Source organism: Colletotrichum aenigma, assembly GCF_013390185.1.
Source record: "Colletotrichum aenigma strain Cg56 chromosome Unknown KSG_Cg56_contig01, whole genome shotgun sequence".
Classification (NCBI taxonomy): Eukaryota; Fungi; Ascomycota; class Sordariomycetes; order Glomerellales; family Glomerellaceae; genus Colletotrichum; species Colletotrichum aenigma.
This window is the reverse complement of record NW_023500907.1, coordinates 7,610,414-7,634,304: the sequence shown is the minus strand read 5'-3', so window position 1 is coordinate 7,634,304 and position 23,891 is coordinate 7,610,414. Positions and strand designations below refer to the sequence as shown.

Below are 23,891 nucleotides of genomic sequence, written 5' to 3'. Positions count from 1 at the left end.
GCGTCTCTGCTCCTGGATCTTATCTAGTGGGATAGTGGTTACAATAGCCTGGTGGTCAGCCCCTGGATGTAAGTGTGGGCTGATATAGGCCTCTGCAAAGGGGATATTCGAGAAGGTAAGGTCGAGTGCATGCCCATGAGTATGAGTAGAGGCCCCAAATTCCCCAATATACTCAAGATTGCAGCCTTCAGCCCATTCTGCAATATTATCCCCTTGATTCCGGCTTAGGGAGCCAGGTTCCCAAGAAGAGTGGCGGGCATTAAAATCCCCAGCAATAAGGGCTTTCTCTGGCGGTTGATAGTTTAAGAGGATATTTGTTGTATGGTTGGTAGGTTCCCCTGGAGACCTATAGATGTTTGTAATAGCAATATCGCCAGCTTTGATCCATAGGATGTCCCTTGATTGGGTAGGTCTTTGTTGCTGTATTTGTAGCTTTAGACTTTTTCGTATATAGGTCATAACCCTAGGCCTTGTTTCCCTGCTGTTCCAGAAGTCAACTGGCACATAAGAGTTATAGCCTGGGTGAGTGTTGATTTGCATCCTATCTCTATAGCCTATCCAGGGCTCCTGGATCAATACTATATCGATCTGATCTGTCCAGCATAGCTCTAGGAGAGCTGTATGAGCTGGGCTTATCTTCCCCACGTTACACTGGGCAACCCGTAGTATCCGTGGGGCAGCTGTTCTGAGCCTACTGCTCTGAGTCGAGGTTGAGGTGGGTGTAGGCATTAATAACGTTGTAATCAGGCTTTTGAGCCACCCGCTGGGCCCTGCTGCTTGAAGTAGCTGGGGTATGTTGGGTGGGTAGTGGCGGTAGGATTGGGTTGTTGTCGGAGAGTTCTGCTTCAGCCTCATTCTCATCCTCGTCCATACTGCTAGAGCTTGCCGTATCGCTAGCTTCCGCTACGATAATTGAGTCTTAGGTAGGGGTAGGGGCGCGTGGCCGCTTTGAGCCGGGCTGAGGGCTGGTCAGGCTGCTGCTAGGCTGCTGGTTGCAAGGAGCTTGGGTGCTGGTCTGGCTGTTCTGATAGAGGGCCTCATAAGCCTTCAGTCCAGCCTTACGGATCTGGGAGAGTTCCTTCCGGCCTGGGAGGGTAGGGGAGCCGTTGACCACTAGGGGCCTTGCTGGGCAGCCTTTGTGGTTGGCTTGGTAGGGGCCGGCACAGTTAGCGCACTTCGGTCTCGCTGTGCAGGGCCAAGTCTCATGGGAGCCTGAGGGCCTGCTGCAGTTACCACAGAGTGGCTGCCTCTTACAGTACCAGTTTGAATGATATCCCTGGCAACCAGGGTCATGTCTGATGAGGGTCTTTTTCCTCTGGATAAGCTGAGACCTGCTGCTTTGGTTGAAAAGTCTGAAGGGTGGCACTTCTACAGAGAAGGAGATAATCCAGGAGACCTCGTTTGTAGCAGGGTTTACGCCTAGGTGGGATTGACAGGCTCAGATAGGCTCCCGCCCTGTCTGGGCAAGGACCTCATCTTCTACCAGGGTGGCTAGGTCGAGGGCCTCACCATCAAGGGACCACAGCTTAGCAGGGCAGCGTGGGACAACATAAGTAAACCACCTAGTAGGTGTTTCAACCTTATAAGCTCCCAGGCTGTCCGCTAGTTTCTGTTTGTTTGTAAGAAGGGTTTGCTGGACCTGCTTGTTCAGGGGTCTCAGCGAGTAGCCTGTTGCAATGTGGTAAATATGTGGGATATCTGCCAGCTGCAGGCCAAGGGCCTGGCAGACCTTCCGGCGGAGGGCAAAAGGGGCATGCTTCCTAGCAGCCGTTAGGCCCTCCTCGGGGATGCGGGCAAAGACCTGGAGGTCCTCCTTTGGCTGGGCTAGAGTCTGAGTCTGAGCCTGGGGATGGATTGGGTTTTGGGTGCGGGCCGGGGCCGGGGCCGGGGCTTGGGCTGGGGCTGCAGCTGCAGATTCAGCCGAAGCTACCACCTTAGCCCAATTCCGGCTCGGGGTCGGGGCCGCCGTTCCGTTCCCCATGATCCTTTTCAAGGCTTGAACTACGTAGGTTGTAGCCTCCTTCGCGATCTGCTTCCTAGGCCCCTCAAAGCAAGAGACCACGTTGTCTACAGACTGGGCGATAGCCATAAAGACATCCTTTCGGGCTTCGTAGAGCTTGGCCTCTTCACTAAGGGCTGTAAGGACAGCTCCAGCAGCTGTCCCATTCACAGTTGAGGGCCCCTTAGCCGTTAAGGGGGTTGTCGTAGAGGCGTCGGGCTGGCTTCCCACGAGGCTGGGCCGGGCTGGCTGGGCCTCGGTATCGCGGCGGCGTTTAGCCCTTGAGGTTGGGGACGGCTCCGGAGGGGCTCCAGAGCCTCGATCAGGGCCGGTCGAGGAGGCCGGCATCGGTCCAGAGCCCGCCGGAGGCTGCGAGGCCATCGCGGGAGGGCGCTGGAGGCGAGAATTGAAGGGTTTTCCGCTGTTAAGAATTTTGGTGGTATCCCACGTATTACACTAACAGTGGATGCCAAGAAAAAATTAGGCGAGAGGGAAGTTGTAATCACCCCCCATATGACTAGCCAACAACTCCACCACAAAGAACAACAAATCCAGAAGGAAATAGAGCTAATCCAGCAAGAAGACGACAGACAAGTAAGACTATACTGACAACAAGAATCAGAAGAAGAACCAGAACACCAACACGATCCTCTAATAGAACAACAACTCCTCAGTATGACCAACAACTAGACTTTCGGAGAAGGAGAAAGCTCTTCCTATGACTCAGATAAACATCGCAACGTTACCTAATAATACGCTCAGACAGAGATAACCTATAGGTTCACCCCCAGTGTGGACGACTCTAGCTCTGAAGAGGAACCCAACAGCTAGGAAGGAAGAATCAAGCAACTTCTGAGATACTAAGAAATCGACATACTTTAAGACAAGCAATAACGTCACTTCTATAGCACCTCAGCAGCCTAACGAGACTGAGGCTACAACCCTCAGCTACACACGAAAGATCATCCCGCGCTGAGAAGCAACCACCAGCTTCACCAAACCCTCTTCTGGCCCCAGTGCTTCCACGACAAATGCAAGGAACACATAGGAGAAAAACACAACTACCAGTTCTACCCCAGAAGACATAACGACAAACCTATCCATGAGATCTACTCAACCTCCATTATGATCAGATAGACTATAGTGCTATTCGAAGATAACCTCGCAGTCTTTAGACCTAGTCCTCAGTTCCCCATGAGATGTCAACATAATAACAGCATGAAATAGGATGAATGCTAATAAGATGAATGCTAAGTTCACTACCAAAAAAAGGCATAAACCTAGAGAATCGCAAAGAACAGACCTAGACCCCCATAGGTTAGAATCTGCAAAAACAGCCTCGCAAAAGTATGACGAGAAGGAAAGCAAATCACCTACCTAGGACAACTAGAGCAGTCAAAAAACTAGACTTACCTACTGACGACAGATCACAACAGGCAACAAACATAAGATCTATTCACTAAATATCATAAGGATATAAGGGTAATATCAAACTCGAAGTTACTATCAACCAGCAGACAACACTCGCGCTGATCAACAGCAGAGCTGAAGCAAACTTCATTGCCCCCCAAGCCATCAATAGGCTAGAAATACGATGGGGAGGAAAAGAACGACCATATCAGTTACACACGGCAGAAGGAGAAGAATTCAAGTACGAAGGAGGTACTATCTATAATGAGACTGCACCCCTTGAGATGAGCTACCTGAATCGAAAAGAAAGAATCCAATTCAACATTGCCGATCTAGGAACATATGACATAGTGCTAGGACTACCCTGGCTATAAATAAGCAACCTATAGATAGATTGGAGCAAAGGCTAACTCCATTAGGACCATGATGATTCAGTCCCTAAGCAGCCCTGTCAGAATCAGGCCTCAAACGAATCAATACGACAAGGAACAGCAAAACGATACCTCTGTTACCTTAAGGCAAAAGAAGCTGTATCACAACCACTAACAACAATAGATCTTGAACAGAAGAACGATCTACTTCTGTCTATCCCAGAAGAATACAGAGTTTATGAGAAACTCTTTGCAGCTGAATTAGAAACCAGACTGCCCGAACACACCAGTTTCAACCACGAAATACCCCTCAAAAAAGGGAAGGAACCACGCTTCAACAAAATCTATGGACTCAACCAGACAGAAATAGAAGCCCTAGACAAATACCTTGAAGAAAATCTCAAGAAGGGATATATCAGACCCTCAACGTCACCAGCAGGAAGCCTAATCCTGTTTATACCTAAGAAGAACGGAAAACTACGATTATGCGTTAACTACCGCATGCTAAACGAAATGACGATCAAAAACCGCTACCTACTGCCACTTATCGATAAGATGAGACGACTCCTTCACAGAGCTAACTGGTTCACAGCCCTCGACCTCAAAGGAGCCTATAACCTGATCAGAATGAAGCAAGGAGAAGAATAGAAGACCGCTTTCAGAACACAAAAAGGACATTTTGAGTACCTCATTATGCCTTTCAGCCTCACTAACGCCCCTGCAACATTCCAAAATATAATCAACTAAGTCTTACGCAAATATGTCGACATCTGCATAGTAGTCTATCTTAACAACATCCTTATCTTCTCATCAACACTTAAGAAACATAAGGAGGATGTATACCACGTCTTATAAGCCCTCTAAGAAGCTAAGCTATTAGTTGAACCTGAGAAAAGCGAATTCCACACACAGAGGGTGGAATACCTCAGATTCACTATCACCCCTAGAAAAGTCTATATGTCAGAAAACAAAGTCAAAGCCATCAAGGAATAGCTGGTACCTAACAACCTCAAGGAAGTCTAAGGATTTCTAGGTTTCATCAACTTCTACCGCAAATTCATCAAAGACTATAGCAAGATTAACGCAGCTCTCACAAGCCTCAGCCGCAAAGACACGCCCTTTATATGGGAAGAACCATAACGAACAGCATTCCAGAAGATCAAGGACCTCATCGCCAGCAAGCCTGTCTTAAGCATTCCAGATCCAACAAAACAGTTCGAAGTAGAACCTAACGCATCCAACTATGCGATAGGAGCATAATTATCTCAATAAGATTCAGAAGGACGACTACACCCGTATGCCTTCTTTTCCTGCAAGCTCCACAGACCTGAACTTAACTATCAGGTTCACAATAAGGAACTTATGGCAATCATCGAAGCCTTCAAGGAATAGAGACCTAAGCTCTCAGGAACCACATATGAAGTACTTATGTATTCAGACCATAAGAACCTTTCACACTTCACAACTTCAAAAGTGTTAAATAAACGACAGATTAGATGGTCAGAATTCCTATCAGAATTCAACTTCCAAATCATCCACCGCAAAGGATCAGACAATAGCAGAGCTGACGCTCTCAGCTGACGACCAGACTACAACATCCCAGTACCTGAAGAAACCCAGGTGATTCTCAAAGGAAATAACGACGGAGACCTAATGCCAGCAACCAAACTCTTAATAATAGCCGGACGATCTAGTACTAGCCCGCCTAACGAACTAGACGACGAAGCAATTATAGAGTTTCACGCTCGCCCTGCATATGGTCACCAAGGAATCATAAAGACCTAGAAACAACTACAACAACAATATAGAGAAAAGGTCACCAGAGAACGAGTGGCAAAAGCAATTAAGGATTGTGAGGTCTGCCTGAAAAGCAAACCCACTTAACATCAGCCGTACAGCATGCTACAACCCTTACCTATGCTGCAAACCGCCTAGCAATCTATATCCCTCGACTTCATCGTCAAGCTACTGAAGTCTCAAGAACCTCTTATAGGAACACACTTTGACAGCGTTCTTATTATTATGGACCAACTCACGAAGTACGCCTACTTCATCCTATACAAAGAAGCAAGTAACGCCGAAGAATATGCCTACATATTTCTTAAGTATATCATCGCTAACCACAGAACGCCCAAAGAGATTATATCAGACAGAGATAAGATCTTCACTTCTAAATTCTGGAAGTTAATCACATCACAACTTAGCATCAAACAATTAATATCCACTGCATTCCACCTGCAGACCGACAGACAAACAGAACAAATCAACTAAATCCTCGAAACATATCTCCACGCCTACGTCAACTATAACTAAGACAATTAGGTTGTATTGCTACTAATAGCCTAGTTCGCCTACAACAGCGCAATAGGAGAAAGTACCAAGGAATCCCCCTTCTACCTCAACTATGGATTCAAACCAACCGCCTATAGAGAACCCTAAACAGGCCTAGCTGCAGTAAAAGCTGTCGCCTCAATACGCTAAATCAAGGATATCCAGGAGAACGCACATAAAGAACTTAAATTCATACGACAAAGAATAACAAAATTCAGCAACAAATGAAGGATTGAGGGACCAACCTTAAAAGAGGGAGATAGCGCCTATCTTATATGGCGAAACATTAAAACAAAGCGACCAAACGACAAACTCAACTATAAAAAACTCAGACCTTTCAAAATTTCACAAGTAATCTCACTAGTCAACTACAAACTAGGACTCCTAGAAACCATGAAGTGTCACCTAGTATTCTATATCTCACTCCTCAAACCAGCACTATGTGGATCACAGACAAACGATATTATTATTGTTGAAGATAACAAACCAGAGTATGAAGTCGAACGAATTATCGACCACCTTAAAGAACCAGAAGGGTATTGATACCTCGTCAAATAGAAAGGATACAGATATAAAGACAACATATAGGAACCAGCTAAAAATATCACCAACGCAGCAGAAGAACTCATAATCTACTGGCAACAACATTAAGAACGAGAAGTCACACTAGCACCTGTTATACTAGCCAAAAAGAACAGTAGATATAAGCAGATCAAGCACCCACACTACTTCACTAGACCACCCACTGAAGTAGATCGACCGCGACAAGGAAAACTATTTATCCGCCTAGGAACACCAAAAGCCAGTTAAGAAACCTCAGGAGAACCCACGTTCAGAGGAATGCCTAAATCAACCACCCTAGTACCCAGAGAAGACCAATCCGACTCATTCTGAGCACCCCACAGCGATAAATCCTCTATCACCCAGGACTCCTGAGCTTCCAGAGCACGTTCCTCAGCCTCCCATTCATCCACAGACTGCATTCCCTAACGAATCAGATCCAAACCACACTCCTTTAAGAACCTTTTCTGTCTCCAAAGACGAGACAAACGACCCAGAGCGGCAGCAAGCTGAGTCTGCAGCACCTCCAACGCCTCCTCAGCCTCTTCCTCCTCCCGCTCCACTTTCTTTTGCTTATTAAAATAACGATTCACTACCGCAATAAGTTAGCAACACTAGAGAACACTAAGGTGCTAAGGTACTTATAAGCATTCGCCATATCACCACCATCACAGTTTGAGAAACCCTGCTTCACACACTCGCCATAACGCTTCGAGTTGGCGAGGTCTATTTTGCACACCTAATTATGCTGAAAACAAGGGGAACAAGGCATTACGTCGTAACTATAGTGATCAACCAAAGCACCGAGAGCCTTACGGTTGCGCTAAATCTGAGTATGATGAGTCTCATGAGAATCTAATTTCTGAACGCAACCTAACATAGTGTCAGCATCATGAGTAAATCAGGAAGCATAATTAACGAAACCCCAACTGGGGACCAACAACCTACTTATATTAGGTCTTAAGGATAAGACCTTTAGAGAGGGGACCTGATGTTACAACCTGTTATGCATGGATAACAGTTAACCGACCCACTTAGGCGTCGGGCGGCTAGGACAGGATATTTATACTGCAGAATCACAGGAACAACAGGAACTCACTTGGTAACAGAAGAACTATAGTCTAAGTCACATGATGATAAGATAACGATCATATTGGATCAATATGATCTAACACAACTTAGGGGCCAAACGATCATTCTGGATCAGAATGATCCAGATCGACCCAAGGTACAAAGGAATATGTTCAGAATTAGACTTATATATAATGACCCTGAGCCTGGCTCATGGTCAGACTTCCATAGCTCTTCAGCAATCAACTTAGTATTCATCCTCACGGATACTCTCAGCTTACCTTCACTGCAAATCACTTGTTGAGTCTAAGACTGATCACCTTAGCCTCTGAAGACCCAATCTACTACAGCCTACGAACTACGACCTACGACCACGACCCAGTGTACTGTTAGAACGTATCAATCCCCAGCTTCTGTTAGCAGACCCTACTGTCGGATAGCTGACCGTAACACTGGGAAACTTATGCCTGTCGTCGTCCCTTGCCCTGAAACATAACGCGCACCTCCCGCGTCGCCGGTGAAGCTGCGCGAGAAACGCTTCTATGTCGCCAGCCTCGCCTATCTTCTCCATCCTAACCCTCTATTAGTCCAGCTTCGCATGCCTGTCTAGCCTTAGAAACTCCGCCCAGCCTGCTTCGCCATCCTCGCTAATACAGTTAAGAACAAACCCTAGCTCCAGCCCTTTTCTGTACCTGCAGCAGACGTCGCAGACTTCTTCGTCATCCTTACAACCAGAGCGGTTGCTTCTCCTATCTATCACTCAGTTGAGAATGATCCACCTGTATTCGTCGCTAGCGAGATACTCTTCTACCGCCGCCTCCCGTTATAGACCGCTACTGCTGCTGCTGCTGCTGCTGCAGCATATAACAACTGATACGCTCAGCTGCCTGTCGCAACCTGCCCGCCCGCTCTCCTGCATAAATCGCCAGAGTCCTATTAGCATGTCAGCGTGGATCATAAGCCGCACGTCTAGGATGTTGATGCCTAGTCCCAGTGCGTTCGTTACAACCATGACGCCCTCAGCCCTATTGCTTCGACGCCACGCCTCAAGCTGAGCCGCCTTGCCCTCAGTTAAGTTGACGTCGCTGAAGAATATGGCGCACCCTAGCGCTAACCCCAGACGCTCCACCCGCTCAATCGACGTGGCGTACATAACAGCCTTGCCTCGCCTGCTGCCAGCCAGAAGCTTATTCACCTACTGGACTGCTACCTAGCATACCTTAGCCTCAACTGCGTTAAGTTTCACCAGCTCTGCATCATCTTCGTCTTGTTCTGTGCTACTGACGCCACTGACGCCCTCCACACCAGCCCTCTCGCTCGCTGTGACGACAGAGTATCAGATGTTCTTGCGCGTCGTCGCCGTTCGGAACATCCTCACCTAGCTGGCCTCCAGTCGCATAGCGTGGAAGAATGCTGCTTCGTCCGTTAGCGTGAGCGTTGCCGTTAAGCATATCGTCTGTACGCCGAACTTGCAGATCGCCTCTCCAAGCTCTCTAAGCTGTGGCCGGAAGCTCTGTGATCCTTTGAGCACGACGTGGCATTCGTCCACGACGACGCGGTCTAACGCCTGCCTCCCTTCTAGCTGTGCGATAAAGTCTCTGAATCCCTTTGTGACGGCCGACTCAGGTGTGATGAAGATGATGGACGCCGCCTGGTTATTCTTGCGGCTTTGCCACACATGCAAAGTGATCCCCACCTTAACGTATCGCCTGTATAGATCTATCTGCAGCGCTACTAGCGGCGTCATAACCACCATCACTCCGTCTGGCGAGCAGAATGCTAGCAGTATGAATGAGACGCTCTTGCTACCGCCCGTCCCTATCACCTGCACGATCGGCATGTGCCTGCTGGTGATAGCGAGCACTGCTTCTCTCTGGTTTCCGCGGAATATCGCCAAGTCGTCCCCTGTCATCTGCTGCAGCTGGCCCTCTAAGTTGATTCTCCTCAGCTTCTCAAATCGTTGGAGCCTAGCTGCAAGCCGTGGCCCTTCATACCCCTCTGTCTTTTGCCTCTTGCAGCCCGTGGAACCCTATTTCAACTCTGAATCCTCAGCCCTGAAGCCCAGAAACCTATGCTACTGATGGCTGACTTAGCGGAACTGTTGCTGCCTCGCCGCAAGACTGCTGCTGAACTGCATAAGCTCTCGCGCGTAGATCATGCCTGCTATCTGCATGCTGTGCCCCGCCTGTAAGTCCCACAGGCTGTCCTCAACCTCGTCCGTCCCCTCTTCCGATCCCACGCTGGCGTCGTCTCCGCCCAGCCGTCCAAACAACTCGTTCAAGTAGCAGTTAGCGATGCTGATAGCGATATGTCGCTATATGCTCACATTAACCTAGCATCCCAGCAGTCTCATGCTGGTCTGCTGTATGATCCGCTGCGCTCTGTCTGTCGTCCACGTTTGCTCCTCTTTCCACATCTAGTCGCCCACACTTATGCTCTTATCACCAGCCTCATCTTTATTTATACTATGATTATTACTATCCCCAATATCTATATTATTACCACTTTGCTCTTCTGATCCTGCTGCTGCGCTGCTGGCTTCTGAGTCCCTCTGCCGGATGATGTTGTCTGCCTATATGAACGCGCTGTACCTGCTGGCCTCATGCATAATGCCCTGCACCTCCTGCCAGAACGGCAAGATAAGCCAAAGATACTATATAATAAGCTCGCTAACCTCCCTCAGGAGATATCAGTAGATCACCTTCGCCTGCCTGGTTGTCTAGTATCCTTTGTGGTATGCTGTGATGAAGCATAATATTTTGTTGTGCACTATAATATTGCAGACGCCCCTGTTAACTGTGTTGACCGTCTGCAGACCTGCAAGCTCGCTCGCCTGCGCCAGCTGTCTGCTGAGCATATACAGAAGCATCCACAGTCGCTCGCAGAGTCATTTAAACGTCCTACCAAACTCCTACACAGCTGACGGCTGGAATAGCCGGTCTGTCGCCCTGCGACTGTTGCCTAAGCTGCTGCTCAGTCCCCACCGTTCTGCAGCAGCAGGTGACCACGCCAGCCGCATAAACAGCTATCTGTCCCCAGCAGAAACCCAGCTGTTGCGGTTGTTGGTGAGAAATAAGTACCTAGGCTTTGTCTCGCTGTGGTCGTCTTCAATTGACGACCATAGGATGGCTGGCAGTTATGACTGCATATCGCTTTTAGGACTGTCTGCTGAACCTGAATCCTCTGTCGCCATCAGCTCTGCAAGCAGCTCCTGCGTCTCTCAGACCAGCTTATATAGTGCGTCCGACAGCTGCCCTATTATGAACTATACCCGCCTGTATGATATGCAATCGCCAACCTAGTTGATAACACCAGCTGCTGCTGTGTTATATTAGATATGCATCCTATACGTCTGCGTCTTGAGAATCTAGTCTATCAGCGTTAGCTCCACATCCTTATCGCTTGTCGTCTGCGTCATAAACCGCCGCACTTTCGCCTGCATATGCTGGAATAAACTCTGCGCTATATCCTCTACTTCATCTTTCCCTAGAGACCTTTCCAGCTCGGCAACCTCATTATTACGCTTGGTGTATACCTGATGGATCACTAACATACACGCTATCTTAATAACAGCTGAGTACTTTGTCGTGTAGTCTGTGATCTGGACCCAGCTGCTATTCTCAGCAATCCCTATCACCGCGAGAGCGCTGAGAAGAGCACTGCTGTAGTCTCCGCCCTTCAGCTGGTGGTCCAGCATGCTGATAAGCATGTCGAGTGCTGCGCGTTCCAGCTTCTCCTGCGTTTGATGCCCCATCCCTATGCTGGCTGCTTCCGCTATCTGCTCGAATAAGTCCCACGCCTCTCCCTGTGACGGCGTCAGTTTATACGGCGGCTGCTTGTCGTCGTCTATTTCCTGCGTGCGGAACCAGACGCATAACAGACTTAGCCACACGCCCTTATATCTCGCCCACGTGTCGTCCTCTATACGGTTGTCGAACAGCCTCCTTGGTTTGACGTGCGCTTCTATACGCTGCGCCTCGAACAGCACGGCTAGCCTGACGGTATTAGGAGCAGACGTTGCTCAAGCCTGGTCCAGCACGCGGTCGACCGTCGCCTATATCGCCTGAAGCACAACCTCATCTTCATTGATGGGAGCTGTTGTGTTGAAGAGTGCGCTGGCACTGAGCCCTTTTAAGTGCACCGCCCATCCTACACAGGCCAGCCACAGGCCAGCCACAGGCTGGGCTTAAGTCTTTCGTTAGCGACGTGGATCAGCTTGTTGTGGCTCGTCTTCACACGTTCTGCTTAGACTTTCTGGAGATCTTAAACGCGGTCCACCGCCTGTTGAGCCAGGCTTCTATTTGGAGCGCTTTGTAGAGACTTGTCGGCTGTTTGTCCCCAGGCCACCTCAAACCATCGCTTGCCACGCTGGGATGCGCAGAATCTCTGACATTGCACGCCAACTGTCCACAGCACGCTCCTGACCTCGCTCGCCTAGCCTCTCACATCGCCGCCTCTCTTTCGAGCATTAACCTATCCATATTCCTTGCAGCAATAGGCTTAGATCGTTTGAATCCGCTGGCATATGAAACTGCACGCATTGCAACGGATTCCGTTTGTGACTGGCGGCGCGATATGGGGAATCAGCTCTGTTGTGGGGGCTGGATACTGGATGTTACTGAGTTGGTCCTGAGTTCGAATAATTCCATGGATTCCCGTTATATAGGCGTATATGCTGTTCCTCTCTGCTGGTTTTAAGAGCGGATGGCGCGTTCTCAGATGCAAAGCGACTTCGTCTGTAATAACTGCGTATTGATATTCTTTGTATACTGCGAGCGAGAAGTTAGTAAGAATCACAAGTGGATCTATAGCCTCGTCCAGTCTTAGAGTGCAATCATGAGCGAAGTTGGAAGTTGTTCATATTTTCTAGCAGAAGAACGTCGAAAATATCTTATTTAACCCTTTTAATAAAGTATGCTAACTATTAGGTTACTATGGGTTACTATTAGAACAAAATTCATGAATTTGATGATTTAATTAGGTTGAAATAAGCTGGCGCTGGTGTTATCTAGATCATGGTGTCTCCCTGGAATGCTTACATAAGTTAGTGGTTAACAATACTGTCGTCAATTAGTCCAGACCGAGTAGGTCACTGTCAGCAGTTCAAGATCGTTCAAACCTGGATTAAATATTTATCAATTCAACTGGGTGTTCTACAGGCCAGAAACTCGGTCAAAAAGAATAACTCACTGTTATCTTCAAGTGCATCTATAATACAGACATTTTGGGCGCAGAAAGTTCAATGAATGATACTCGGCAAGATTTCAATGAATCTTACCCCCAGTCTTCGCGGACCCACTCTTTTTTTGGGTGGCAGTTTCGATGAATGATACAATCATTCATCGTTGCCAGTATGTTAGGCTTTCTAAGCGCGTCTAGGTCTAAACTAGCTAGGCATAGCATTCAGCAGGTGCGATACGATAGGTATTATTATGATACCCTCACTGAAGAAGTGCAGCTCTGCCTGACGTTTGGGCTTTGGACTGCTGACTTATATGCGGCTTGCAAAAGAGGACGTCGTTGGAGGGCTTGGCTAGTTCACGGGACAAGAAGCGGGAGGATCCGGCTTATGCACTCTAACGGTCTTGGCAAATCGGCGGGACCAATTTGAGATAAAAGCACCTTCCGCATTCAGGATCGCCCTAGAAGATGCTTGCAACATTATTGGAAGCCCTACGGCTTTCCGAAGGCCAAGAAAACCTTCGCAAATTACAGACCTTGAGCGTTTTGATTGAAGGAGCCTCAAGTGTAGGAAAATTCCGCGTGAGATGCGCGGATATTTCAGAGCAGTGGCCAGCCTGAGACTGCTTCACGCTATTTCAGCCAGGCAAGTAACCTATCTTAAGAGGAATCCGGATGCTCAATCGGTTCGGCAATTGAAGGTAGAGACATGTGGGGAAAAGGCCCTTCGATTCCAACGATTGGCAGCCAGTCGGGAGAGCTTCGCCTCCGAGTGATCCTGCCCGCGCAATCCGTGAACTGCAACCCTTCTTGAGGGATTTGAGCCAAGATGTTGGGAATATCGTATATCCAGAACTCGCTGGAGCGACGATCCTCTTGGCGTGAACAATAGAAGAACAAGCGATTGTGCGGCGAATCAAGGCAAGAATGAAACGAACGGGCGAGCGTATTTCCACCGACACAGCACGGGGGCGAGCTCGCAGATAAGCACTGGCCAGCCGCAAGATTGGTGCTTTATCACCCCAACGAGTCGGAAGAGTCTATTGCCGTTCCCAAGCAGGAGCTCCGCCGCCGCATTGACGAACGGCGGCTCTTTCGGACGACTTGGGGGGCGGGCGGGTTAATAATTATCACCCTCTCGCCTTGCCTTCGGCTGGCCGGGATCGGAGCCACTGCAGCACGGGCCATTATGGATCTCCATCTGTCGGTAGATGGCCGAAGGGTGCGTGAATCCATCAACTAATGGCAATCTGTCAATCTCCAAACGTCAATGCCTGGACCGGAGCAGAGGGGATGTACGTGTGAGATATATACTGATTCTTATTCGCTACCCCGGGCTGCAAGTTTGTCTCTCTCCATGGGGAAAATCATGAAGCGGATGCTCCACGGGGAAAAACGCATCCCCGGCCAGGGTAGCCGCCCCATTTGAGGCTCGGTGGAGCCTCAACTTTTCCAAGGGGACGCCCTGAATGCAGAGTGCCGGATATGACGACGACCATCTTTCATGGACTGCAATAGTCTTGCAGACTGCGGCCTCCAGAATCTGATCTGCTCAGTCTGTCTTGCTGCATTGTCAACAATATGCCTCATGCTCCCCAGTCCTCCACTCCGCAAACCCCGAAGTGGTTGCTCCAGACTATGGGGCAATGAAGATTCGAGCTATGGGGTTGCTCCACCTGAGAGAAAATACTTAGTGATGACCGGAGCCTCGACCTGTTCACATTTTCCTTCCCTCCTCATCCTCGAGAAGCACATTTCTCGACCATCACCCATTTCCGTCGCTTGACATTCCATTCAGCTTTTGTGTCGCTGCTATGGGTATCCTCACCGTTGTTGAAGAGCGGCCAACGCCGCCGTCGGTTTACAACTGGCGCATCTATGTGCTCGCCATCATCGCATCCTGTGGATCTTGCATGATCGGATACACCAGCGCATTTATCGGAACAACGGTAGCTCTCGACTCTTTCAAGGACGAGTTCGGACTCAATGACATCTCCAGCGCGGCAAGAAACCTTATCAGCGAGAACATCGTTTCTCTGTTTGTTGCAGGTGCTTTCTTTGGAGCCCTCCTCACATACTGTCTCAGCTACTTTATCGGTCGCAAGTGGTGCTTAGCGATTGGCGCCACCACGTTTTCGCTCGGTGCTGGACTTACCTGCGGTGCTACTGGTAACACTGGCTTGGGAATCTTGTACGCTGGACGCGTTTTTTCTGGACTTGGAACTGGCGTCGCGTCGGTGAGTCCGCCTCAGATACCGCTCAATATGAATGTCCAGTCGTTGACGATAAACTTCGCAGAACATCATCCCTATTTACATCTCCGAACTGTCGCCTCCTGCTATCCGTGGTCGTCTCGTTGGTCTTTACGAACTTGGGTGGCAGATTGGTGGTCTTGTAGGGTTTTGGATCAACGTAAGTAACGAACGAAAACTTCATATGGGAAAATGCCCCCCTAACACATGGCGTAGTTCGGTGTCGAAGCCCACGTCCCCCCTGGCCGAACTCAATGGATCATACCCTTCGCCGTTCAACTTATTCCATCCGGTCTGCTGTTGATTGGCTCTTGCTGGATTCGAGAGTCCCCGAGATGGCTCTTTCTCAAGGACTATCGCAAGCAGGCGATGGACAACCTCTGCTGGATTCGCCAATTGGAACCGAACGACATCTACATCCAGGAGGAGATTGCTGCTATTGATAAGATCTATGAGCTTCAGAAGTCCACTGTGGGACTTGGCTTCTGGCAGCCTTTCCAGGCACTTGGTCAACGCCCTAACCTTCAGTGGAGACTGTTTTTGGGTTGTATGCTCTTCTTCTGGCAGAACGGATCCGGAATCAATGCGATCAACTACTATTCTCCCACCATCTTCTCAGTAAGTCTTGTCTCTTGGCCATTTCCTGGGAGGCTGCGTTGTTGCTGACTGTCGTTCGCCAGAGCATTGGCATTGATTCGAATACTGTGAACTTGATGACGGGCATTTTCGGTGTCATCAAGGCTGTCATGACCTTCGTCTGGCTGTTGTTCCTGGTTGATCAGCTTGGAAGACGTAAGCTTCTACTGATTGGTGCCATCACCGGCTCCATCTGCATGTGGGTGATTGGCGCGTATGTCTGCGTCGTCGAGCCGACGAAGAACCCTCAGGATCACTTGACCGGCAGTGGCTATGCTGCTATCGTCTTCTTCTACCTCTGGACTGCAGTCTATACCCCGACATGGAACGGCACCCCGTGGGTCATCAATTCCGTGAGTCAACCCTTCCAGAGTCTCTCAACCATTGGCTGACATTCTATACAGGAATTCTTCGACCCCAACTTTCGTTCTTTGGCAGGCGGCGCCACCACGGCAAGCAATTGGCTGTTCAACTTTCTCGTATCGAGGTTCACGGAGCAGATGTTTGCGGCTATGGGCTATGGCGTGTACTTCTTCTTTGCCTCGCTCTCCTTCTTGGCATTTTTCTTCGCCTTTTTCCTTATTCCAGAGACCAGTGGCGTTCCGCTTGAGAAGGTTGACCGCCTCTTCGAGATCAAGCCTGTATGGAAGGCGAACGAGACGTTGATGGCTCAGTTGAGAGAAGAGGAGGTGCAGTTCCGCACAGACGCCAAGGGCGAGGCTACGCACAAGGAGGTTGCTAACGGCAACAAGTCTGAGTCTGACTCAGCTTAGGTCCTGATGAACGCGCACAGTAAATAGAAGCCAATGATTTTGGAAACGCGGAATTCAAAACGAATTAATAATCGGTATTCGAACGGAACGAACACATACATTACCTTGAATTCAGTGTACGTTAATGACACCTGAAGCTTTTCGAAAGTCTTAGCATAAGATTTGCATTTCGTCACCTATCCTAGTGACTTCCCACTTTTTGCATCACATCCTTTGCTCAAACGCGTCCTAGGTTGATTGAATCCTGTGAAAATTATCCACCATTGGTCCGGCTGATTGAAATCCCGGTGGAGCATAATCTGCATACGTTGATGTTTTGACTGGCTTGTGGTGCCTACGTGGCGATGCCGTCAGTCCAATCTGGTCACTTTATCTTGATGCAGTATACTCAAAGGCAATTCATTTAGCACCTGCTTTCAGAAGCATCAGACTCTGGGAATCTCCTCACGGAGGAACTTAGGACGCAATTGCTTTCTTATCTCGTTTGCCATGTTCAACTACCCAGCAAACTATTTGGCGTTGCGTGTGAACTGTAACTTGCTGGACGACTATCGCGTGATGAAGGCAACACCGCCGGCAGGCGTAATCTTTGAATAGGCGTTCCGACAGGCTGCATGCAACTTCGCATGTTTGATTTAACGCCAACAGAATAGCTCTCTACCGAATTGGCTCCATCAAAACCATGAGAGGCAGCTTCTCCCAGAGAATGTACGTCTTCTGCTTCGTCCAATTCGTGCTTTCGGCACAAAGAGATAGATTAAAATGCCACAATGTCCTCGCCAAGATGCACCGCATGTCATGCCAAGCCAGACTATCATGTATTAATACTTTGATTGAGCAGCGGGACTTGTACATAGCTGTCAACTGAAAGGGACTTACTTCATTCCGATGCAGTTCCGTTGCCCAAGAGAAAAGGGCTGCACGACATCTTTGGTGTTTGGCTCAAACTCTGGTCCAGGCAGCCATCTCTCTGGAACGAAAGCCCCAGGGTCTTTGAAATTACGCGAGGAGTGATTGGCGGCAAATTGAGGCACAGACACACGAGTCTGCAAGTTTTAATTAGCGTGATAAACACGGAAGCAAGGTTGTGTTCTGCTCACCCTGGCCGGGACCCAATGTCCAGCAACGGTGCCACCGCCTTCGGGAACCTCCCGCCAAACCCCGACTAGTACAGGAGGATACCACCTGAGTGCCTCATTAAGTACGGCTGTCAGATAGGTCATTTTGGAAAGCCTCTGAATCGTCAACTCTTTCTCCGACTCAACCTGCCGAATCTCTGTAACTAGACGAGCAAGCTTGTTTGGATTCTTGAGAAGTAAATATGTGACGCCGCTTAGGATGGTTGCTGTAGTCTCGGATCCCGCCACCATGAACAAAGACGAGTTTGTATCCATGTCGCCTTTGGTGATCTGTCTGCTGCCAGGTTGGCTCAGAACCAAGTTCCAAATGTCTGCATCCTCCTTTGTTGTTTTGATGCGGCGATCCACACGTTCAATGGCGTGTGCGAAGTGCAGCTCCGAGGCTTTCTTGAGGTGGTGAGGTGTAACCATTTGCACCAAATTACCGAGCCATGGCCATTCACGGCCAATCTGGGCAATCGCGTTGGCCTTGAGATTTCCAAAGATGCTACCGACCCATTCCGAATAGCTCGAGCTAGCTAAAAGCCCAAGTGGTTCGCCGAAGGCCAACTCGGCCATGATGTCGAATGTTGTGAGATTGTACAACTTGACCATATCGAACATCGTTTGTGGGTTCGTTTTGATGTCTCTCAAGATACTCTCAATTAGCTGGTCGACATACTTCGAGATGAGCGGGCTTTGCGCTTGAAGGCTTCTTTCGGAAAATGCAGGCGAGAACACTTTTCGAAGCTGATTGTGCTCGGCGTCGGCTATCGTTGTCAATAGATTTCGGTGTCCATTTGGATCCGGTCCGTACACAAGTCTGTCTTTTGGAAAGCTCCTCTTCCCACCAGTCTTATGGGAGTATATGTCTTTCCACGCCTGGCCATCGATAAAGCTCAACCTGGTAGCTCCCACGCGAACCACGCTCCCATATGTGTTGTGCAGAGAAACGAGCCACGGAACCATGCCTCCACTTGTCTGTATTGCCATGAACGGTATGTCGGAGCAAGCAGCGTATTTGGGCCCCGGGAAATGTGCAAGTGGGTGGAAACCCGCGTTGTAGGTGGCATATAACATGCCCAGTCCTACAAGCTGCATTACAGAAGATTGCCGTGAGCAAGTATTATAGCGATATGTCTCAGCAGGCACGTACCAAAAAGGTGATGAAAATGACTATTTCTCTTGAAGGCAGTTGAAACACGTTGTGATGGATGGAGCTTGTAAGAGTTTGCCACGCACTCCCTCCAACGTTGTTTGTGTCTAATGGCATCATGCTCCTGGAAAATATTTGGTTGAATGCTGGTTTCTCGTTTGAGTAAGATGTGTGACGTGCCTTTGGGGAATCTGTGAGTCATGGAGGTCTTCATGTGGATGAAGAGCGTGAGTTGTGCAGAGGTTTTCAGTGATCTAAGGCGTGTTGAGATGAGAGAACTTCTTCAGTCGGAGTTCCCGTCATCCGAATGGAGGATCGGAGCGGACAATAAATTTGAAGACATCGAGCCGGGATCACGGGTTGAAATTGAACTCGCCGAATGAGAAGACTCCCCGACAAGCAAGACAGTAGACAGGCAGCTGTTTGTGGAAACCAAGGTTTAGCTTAGGGATCTAAATAGGACGCTTTCTTGTCGATCAATTAGCTGCAAACAAGCCTTCTCAAGGAAGGAGGTGATTCGCAGGTATCACCTATCGGCTGATAGGTTTCCCGCGGAACTAGACAGGGATCACGAAGCTGTTATGAGAGCTATCGCTTGGAGCATTTGAAAATGAATTGCATCATACTTCGTAGGAATCTGTGCCCTTTGCTAATATTATGGCGCATTTGCAGGCTCTAGGTCTTTGCCGTGTGATCTGCTTTGAGGCTCAGTTATGGGAGTTAAGAATGCCCAATTCGAGGTGATTGTGTCCATAAACGGCAGCTCCCCGTCTTCAATATTAGTAGCAACCCCGTTATCAACCCCTAGCGGGTACGCCCATTCCTGAGGTTCAGAGGGCGCTGGGATTTCAGAGTTTGTAACGATGAATGGGAAGTCCTCATCTCCGATGTTGTCATTCAATCGAGTTTGTGCTCGTAGCTCAACGATGTACTCGGGGTCTTCGCAAGATAACCCGGAGGTGGAGTGAAAATCTCGTCTTTTCGCCCACGCCGTCAGCACAGCCTGGCCGAGAACTAAGCAAGATCTTTCGGAGGCCTCCAAAAGTCCAGGGCGAAATCGGTAAATAGTCGCAATGTTTTCCCATGCTCGGTCCCCCATATAGTGATCAACTCTCTGCCCGAGAAGTACAACCACGTAGAGCAGGATGTCGTACTGGAAGTTAAAATCCGCGAACCAACTAAACCCATTGCCCTGAGAGTGCTCATATAGAGATGCGATATGCTCCAGGAATGCGGCAGCCCCCAAGAATGCACCCTCCACCTCATGAACACCCTCGGCTTCTGGTCTGGATCTGTCGTTAAGCCCCCTCATCAACTGGCCTTTCTGCACAATGAGTCCTGCTCCTAAAGCTTGAGCAAGAACATGAGCTTGCCCCGCGTGTGTATTACATCGATACTCCAGAATATGTTGCAAGCCTTCTTCAAGAATATCGAACTGGGCAAGATAGTAGCCCATTTGCTGATTCCTCGAATTGACGAACAGAGGGGGATGAACAGCCAGACTGTTGAGCTCCGCGGCCATTTTGACGGGCTCTAGGCCCGGCTTGTCCACAAGAAACTTCGTCAACTTATTTCTGATCAAGCAAATCACCATCTCTGATGGGCCATCGCGATCCAAAGTCGGTAGAGTTGCTGTCGGGAAGATATCGGCATCATTCAAGTTACTTGGCTCTTGAACATCCCAATCTCGCGGAAGCAAGGAATGCCCAAAGCCAGAGAAAAGCGCAAACTTCGAATCAAGTGACACAAGTTGCCACCATATCCTTCGCCGCATCTCGGTTTCAAAGGGCCCAAGACCAAGAGCGCGCCCATCTCGATGAAGACCCATTTTCTGAGCGATCCGAATGACAGTGCCACTTAGAACCCATGAACTATGGCGATCGTCTTTCGCCTGCAAAGAGTACTGCTCCACCCGTCAACGAACGAAATCTAAGTGCAGGACGGAGCATACCATGTACAGGCAAAGCGTTTGCAACACTACCAAATCGTCTGTTCGCATGAAGTCCAGACGTCGAAGAGCTTGCTGTGTGGCTTCAGAAAAGGTCACTGTGGCTGATTCTTTGGATATTCCCAAAGACTTGTCGCATTCGTCCTCAGTCATTGAAATTACTGCCATCAGGAAGATGGAAAGCATAAGCGACATGATGTTGGATGATAAACCACGAGGGCCGTTGGTGGCCTCGACGACAAAAGGCTGAAGGCTTGGCACATGAATCACCTTTGTGAATGGATTCACACGGTCTAGAAAGGTCTGCTAAAGCTTGAACACAACGGCCGGACTTGGCCAAGCATGTGCTGTGCTTGTGCTAATGTTGTCTCCGTCAAGAATGAGATCAGAGTTTGACATTGAGGACTTAGGATACAGGGCGTTGTTGCACTCTTTTTCGTCCAAGTTTATCAACTCATGCATCGCTCGCAGCTATTTCATCGACTTCAGTAATCATGCACCTTGATGTCAACCGAGACCTTCTTACCTCATTATTCACCATACCTATCAGGTAGTTATCCATGAATGTGACTTTTCCATTTGGATTCTCTACCAACTTTCCATCCGTAGTCCATTTGGATACATGTGATGGCTCCGTCGGAGTGTGGGAGTGTGCACTTTGAGGCGTGCCGTTTTCTCTTCCAGAATCATTACGACGATTATTAGAATTGTTCAAAAGCTCTTCACATCGTGCTAAGCGGGCTTTGAGAGCTTGATTGTACGGTCTCCTCCCTCGAGCAGGAGCTGGTGTCCCTGGGACACACGGAGTGGACGACTGCAAAATTTAATTTATGCGTATTCTTATTCTGAGACGAGTTGCTGGATCGGTACTCATCCATACTTTGATGCAATTGTTGCATGGAAGATCTCGGTTGCATTTGATTTTTCGTCTTTGACAAGTCGCACATGCAATCAGGCGTATGCCTGTGTTCGTTCGGTGGTCGTCGGGGGAAAACGACTCCGATTCCGAAGGCCCCGATAGGAATGAAGCCATATCCGTAGTACTTGTCGTCAGGCGTTTGCTCGAGAGTTGTGCTTACGTCAATTAAACAGAGCGATGAGGCAGGATTGATGCTTGACGAGGTAAAAGGTACTCCATTCAAGGTCGCGAAAATGAATGTCGGTCGGTTCTGTACGTGCGATTGTCCGAAATGGAGCATATATGGGTTTCGGGATTGAAAGTTTCTCCGATGCTCCGCGAATAATTCTCCTGGCACCGAATGGATCATCCGACACCTAGCGCCAGACGATGCACTGCAGGCGGGAAAGCTGAGGCCTTTTGAGGCTTGGACTATGTCCGACTTTGACGGCCATAACATTTTTCATCTGATCTGCATCTGAGACACCGTGTGGTATTGCAGATAAAAAAGCATATGGAATCTGCACTACAAGAGACTCTTTCTTTCCTTCTAACTTTTCATCTTCGCAGTTTGCCGCCTGAAGGCGCAACTTGTTGACTGTCGTATGACTATCACGGGGAATCATTCAAGGGCCAGGATGGCTCACTACAAGAGACTTCACGATTGTCAAGTTGCACGTAAGTCTGTGCAGACCTGTACGAATTGACTCAGATGTATTACGGTGTCTTGATGTCGAAAGGTAGAGGAATAGAGAAATGGGAAGCTAGGGAACACTTGGCAGGCTCCAAAGTATATCCCAGGCGCGATCCTCTGGGTCAAGGATATCAGACGAGCTTCCCCATAGTCCGAAAGGAGCTAGACTCCTGTCCAGTGGCAGAGAAAGCCAGTCCCCTGATGAGAAGCAAAGATCGTTGGTTGTTGTACCACTGAGGGCTCCCACCTCGCCATCGTTCCAGTCTACAAATGATGGAAATGATGACAAGTCTCTTGGATTGGTACAGGGGGCCATTCCTTGACGAAACCTTATGACGTATGCCTCTAGAAGCGATCCATACCTCAAGGCAAGATGCATATCGTCCAACGTACCAGTCTTAAAGACACTTATGCTCGTTTCCAGAACGACTAGTGATGCCTGCAGTTCTATTACCCTTGTCCCCAAGCTAAGTGCCTTCAGTAAAAGTATTGAAGCAGTGATGACGCGCAAAAATATGCGCACAGGGCAAAACCAAAGCGTTCCAGATTCATAAAACCTGTCCATAGAGGTAAGGATTTCGCATGAACCATCAATGACTTCGTTAATGAACTCCGATTCGACAGCTTTGACAGGCATATTTAAAATGGCTGCGTTTGCCTGTGCTGATGCCGGCCTAACGCCGCCTATTGCACGGTCGATGACCCTTTGGATCCCCAGAGAATTCATTAAGATGCGTGTGTAATTGTACTCAATAAGAGCTCTTCTTGATAGTGTGCTGGAAGAACTGAGTTTCAAATGGTCAGGCCAGGTAGGGTTGAACTGAGGAGTGGCACAGCGAACTTCCTAGCTGGTTCTAGTTATGTATGTATACTTCCAAGTACGGAGTTGATGCCTGAAGCGACGCACGATCGTTGTATAGCGACCATTCCTGAGTAGTTCTCTTGTTCCCATTGGTGATGGAAACAACATGTCATTCACTGTTCGCGATATATTTGTCAAATCTAGCCAAGACGACAAAATGCTGGAATCGTCGCCAAGACGATGTTGTTGAGAGAGCACGGGGGTAAATTCCGCCGGTATCATCGAAGCGCAGCCGAGTCGGTTTGAGTGTTGTTCTACCAGAATGTAAAGCAGTTGGCAGAGAGACTCCGGGCGTAGCCCAAAATCTGTGGGGGTTGTAGTAGCGTGTTCCGGCTCGCTCATGTTCAATAACCCTAACTTTAGAGACAGGGACTGCGCGCAACCAAGTAGCATCCAGGACATGCGGTCTGATGTTTTAGCGGGAGCAACAATATCTCGGAACCATTTTACATTGATCTCGTCCGTTTTGTCCGCTCGGTTATTGTGTTCAGTGTCTCTCGGGTCGTCTTCAGTCAGCAGCAATGACGAGTCCCATCCATCGGCACCTGGTGGAAAGTGTATAGCTCGTGAGTGTCACTCTACCATCAGAAGAAATGCCTCAATGGAGCCTATTGTACGAGTCTTAGCCTT

General features: G+C 48.8%; 6 protein-coding genes across 6 annotated transcripts; 1 reads left to right on the top strand and 5 right to left on the bottom strand.

Annotated features, from left to right (window-relative positions):
• Positions 1-1,438: 1,438 nt before the first annotated feature.
• Positions 1,439-2,380, bottom strand: CGCA056_v002018 (uncharacterized protein; the record flags this gene model as incomplete). The annotated part of the gene is made up of 1 exon (XM_037317277.1): positions 1,439-2,380. One exon carries the CDS (start codon positions 2,378-2,380, stop codon positions 1,439-1,441), a length of 942 nt encoding a protein of 313 aa, XP_037185667.1.
• Positions 2,381-9,121: 6,741 nt separating this feature from the next.
• On the bottom strand, positions 9,122-9,490 carry RECQL5 (ATP-dependent DNA helicase Q5; the record flags this gene model as incomplete). Its single annotated transcript, XM_037317276.1, has 1 exon — positions 9,122-9,490. The coding sequence occupies one exon, from the start codon at positions 9,488-9,490 to the stop codon at positions 9,122-9,124; it is 369 nt and encodes a 122-aa protein (XP_037186255.1).
• Positions 9,491-11,110: 1,620 nt separating this feature from the next.
• Positions 11,111-11,823, bottom strand: CGCA056_v002016 (uncharacterized protein; the record flags this gene model as incomplete). Its single annotated transcript, XM_037317275.1, has 2 exons — positions 11,111-11,738; positions 11,816-11,823. 2 exons carry the CDS (start codon positions 11,821-11,823, stop codon positions 11,111-11,113), a joined length of 636 nt encoding a protein of 211 aa, XP_037186254.1.
• Positions 11,824-14,738: 2,915 nt separating this feature from the next.
• Positions 14,739-16,585, top strand: qutD-7 (putative quinate permease; the record flags this gene model as incomplete). The annotated part of the gene is made up of 5 exons (XM_037317274.1): positions 14,739-15,161; positions 15,223-15,336; positions 15,393-15,794; positions 15,857-16,165; positions 16,217-16,585. The coding sequence occupies 5 exons, from the start codon at positions 14,739-14,741 to the stop codon at positions 16,583-16,585; spliced, it is 1,617 nt and encodes a 538-aa protein (XP_037185670.1).
• A 657-nt stretch (positions 16,586-17,242) lies between these two features.
• On the bottom strand, positions 17,243-18,327 carry FUM2-0 (Cytochrome P450 monooxygenase FUM2; the record flags this gene model as incomplete). The annotated part of the gene is made up of 3 exons (XM_037317273.1): positions 17,243-17,396; positions 17,465-17,631; positions 17,686-18,327. 3 exons carry the CDS (start codon positions 18,325-18,327, stop codon positions 17,243-17,245), a joined length of 963 nt encoding a protein of 320 aa, XP_037185669.1.
• A 1,187-nt stretch (positions 18,328-19,514) lies between these two features.
• On the bottom strand, positions 19,515-20,381 carry CGCA056_v002013 (uncharacterized protein; the record flags this gene model as incomplete). Its single annotated transcript, XM_037317272.1, has 1 exon — positions 19,515-20,381. One exon carries the CDS (start codon positions 20,379-20,381, stop codon positions 19,515-19,517), a length of 867 nt encoding a protein of 288 aa, XP_037186251.1.
• Positions 20,382-23,891: the final 3,510 nt, after the last annotated feature.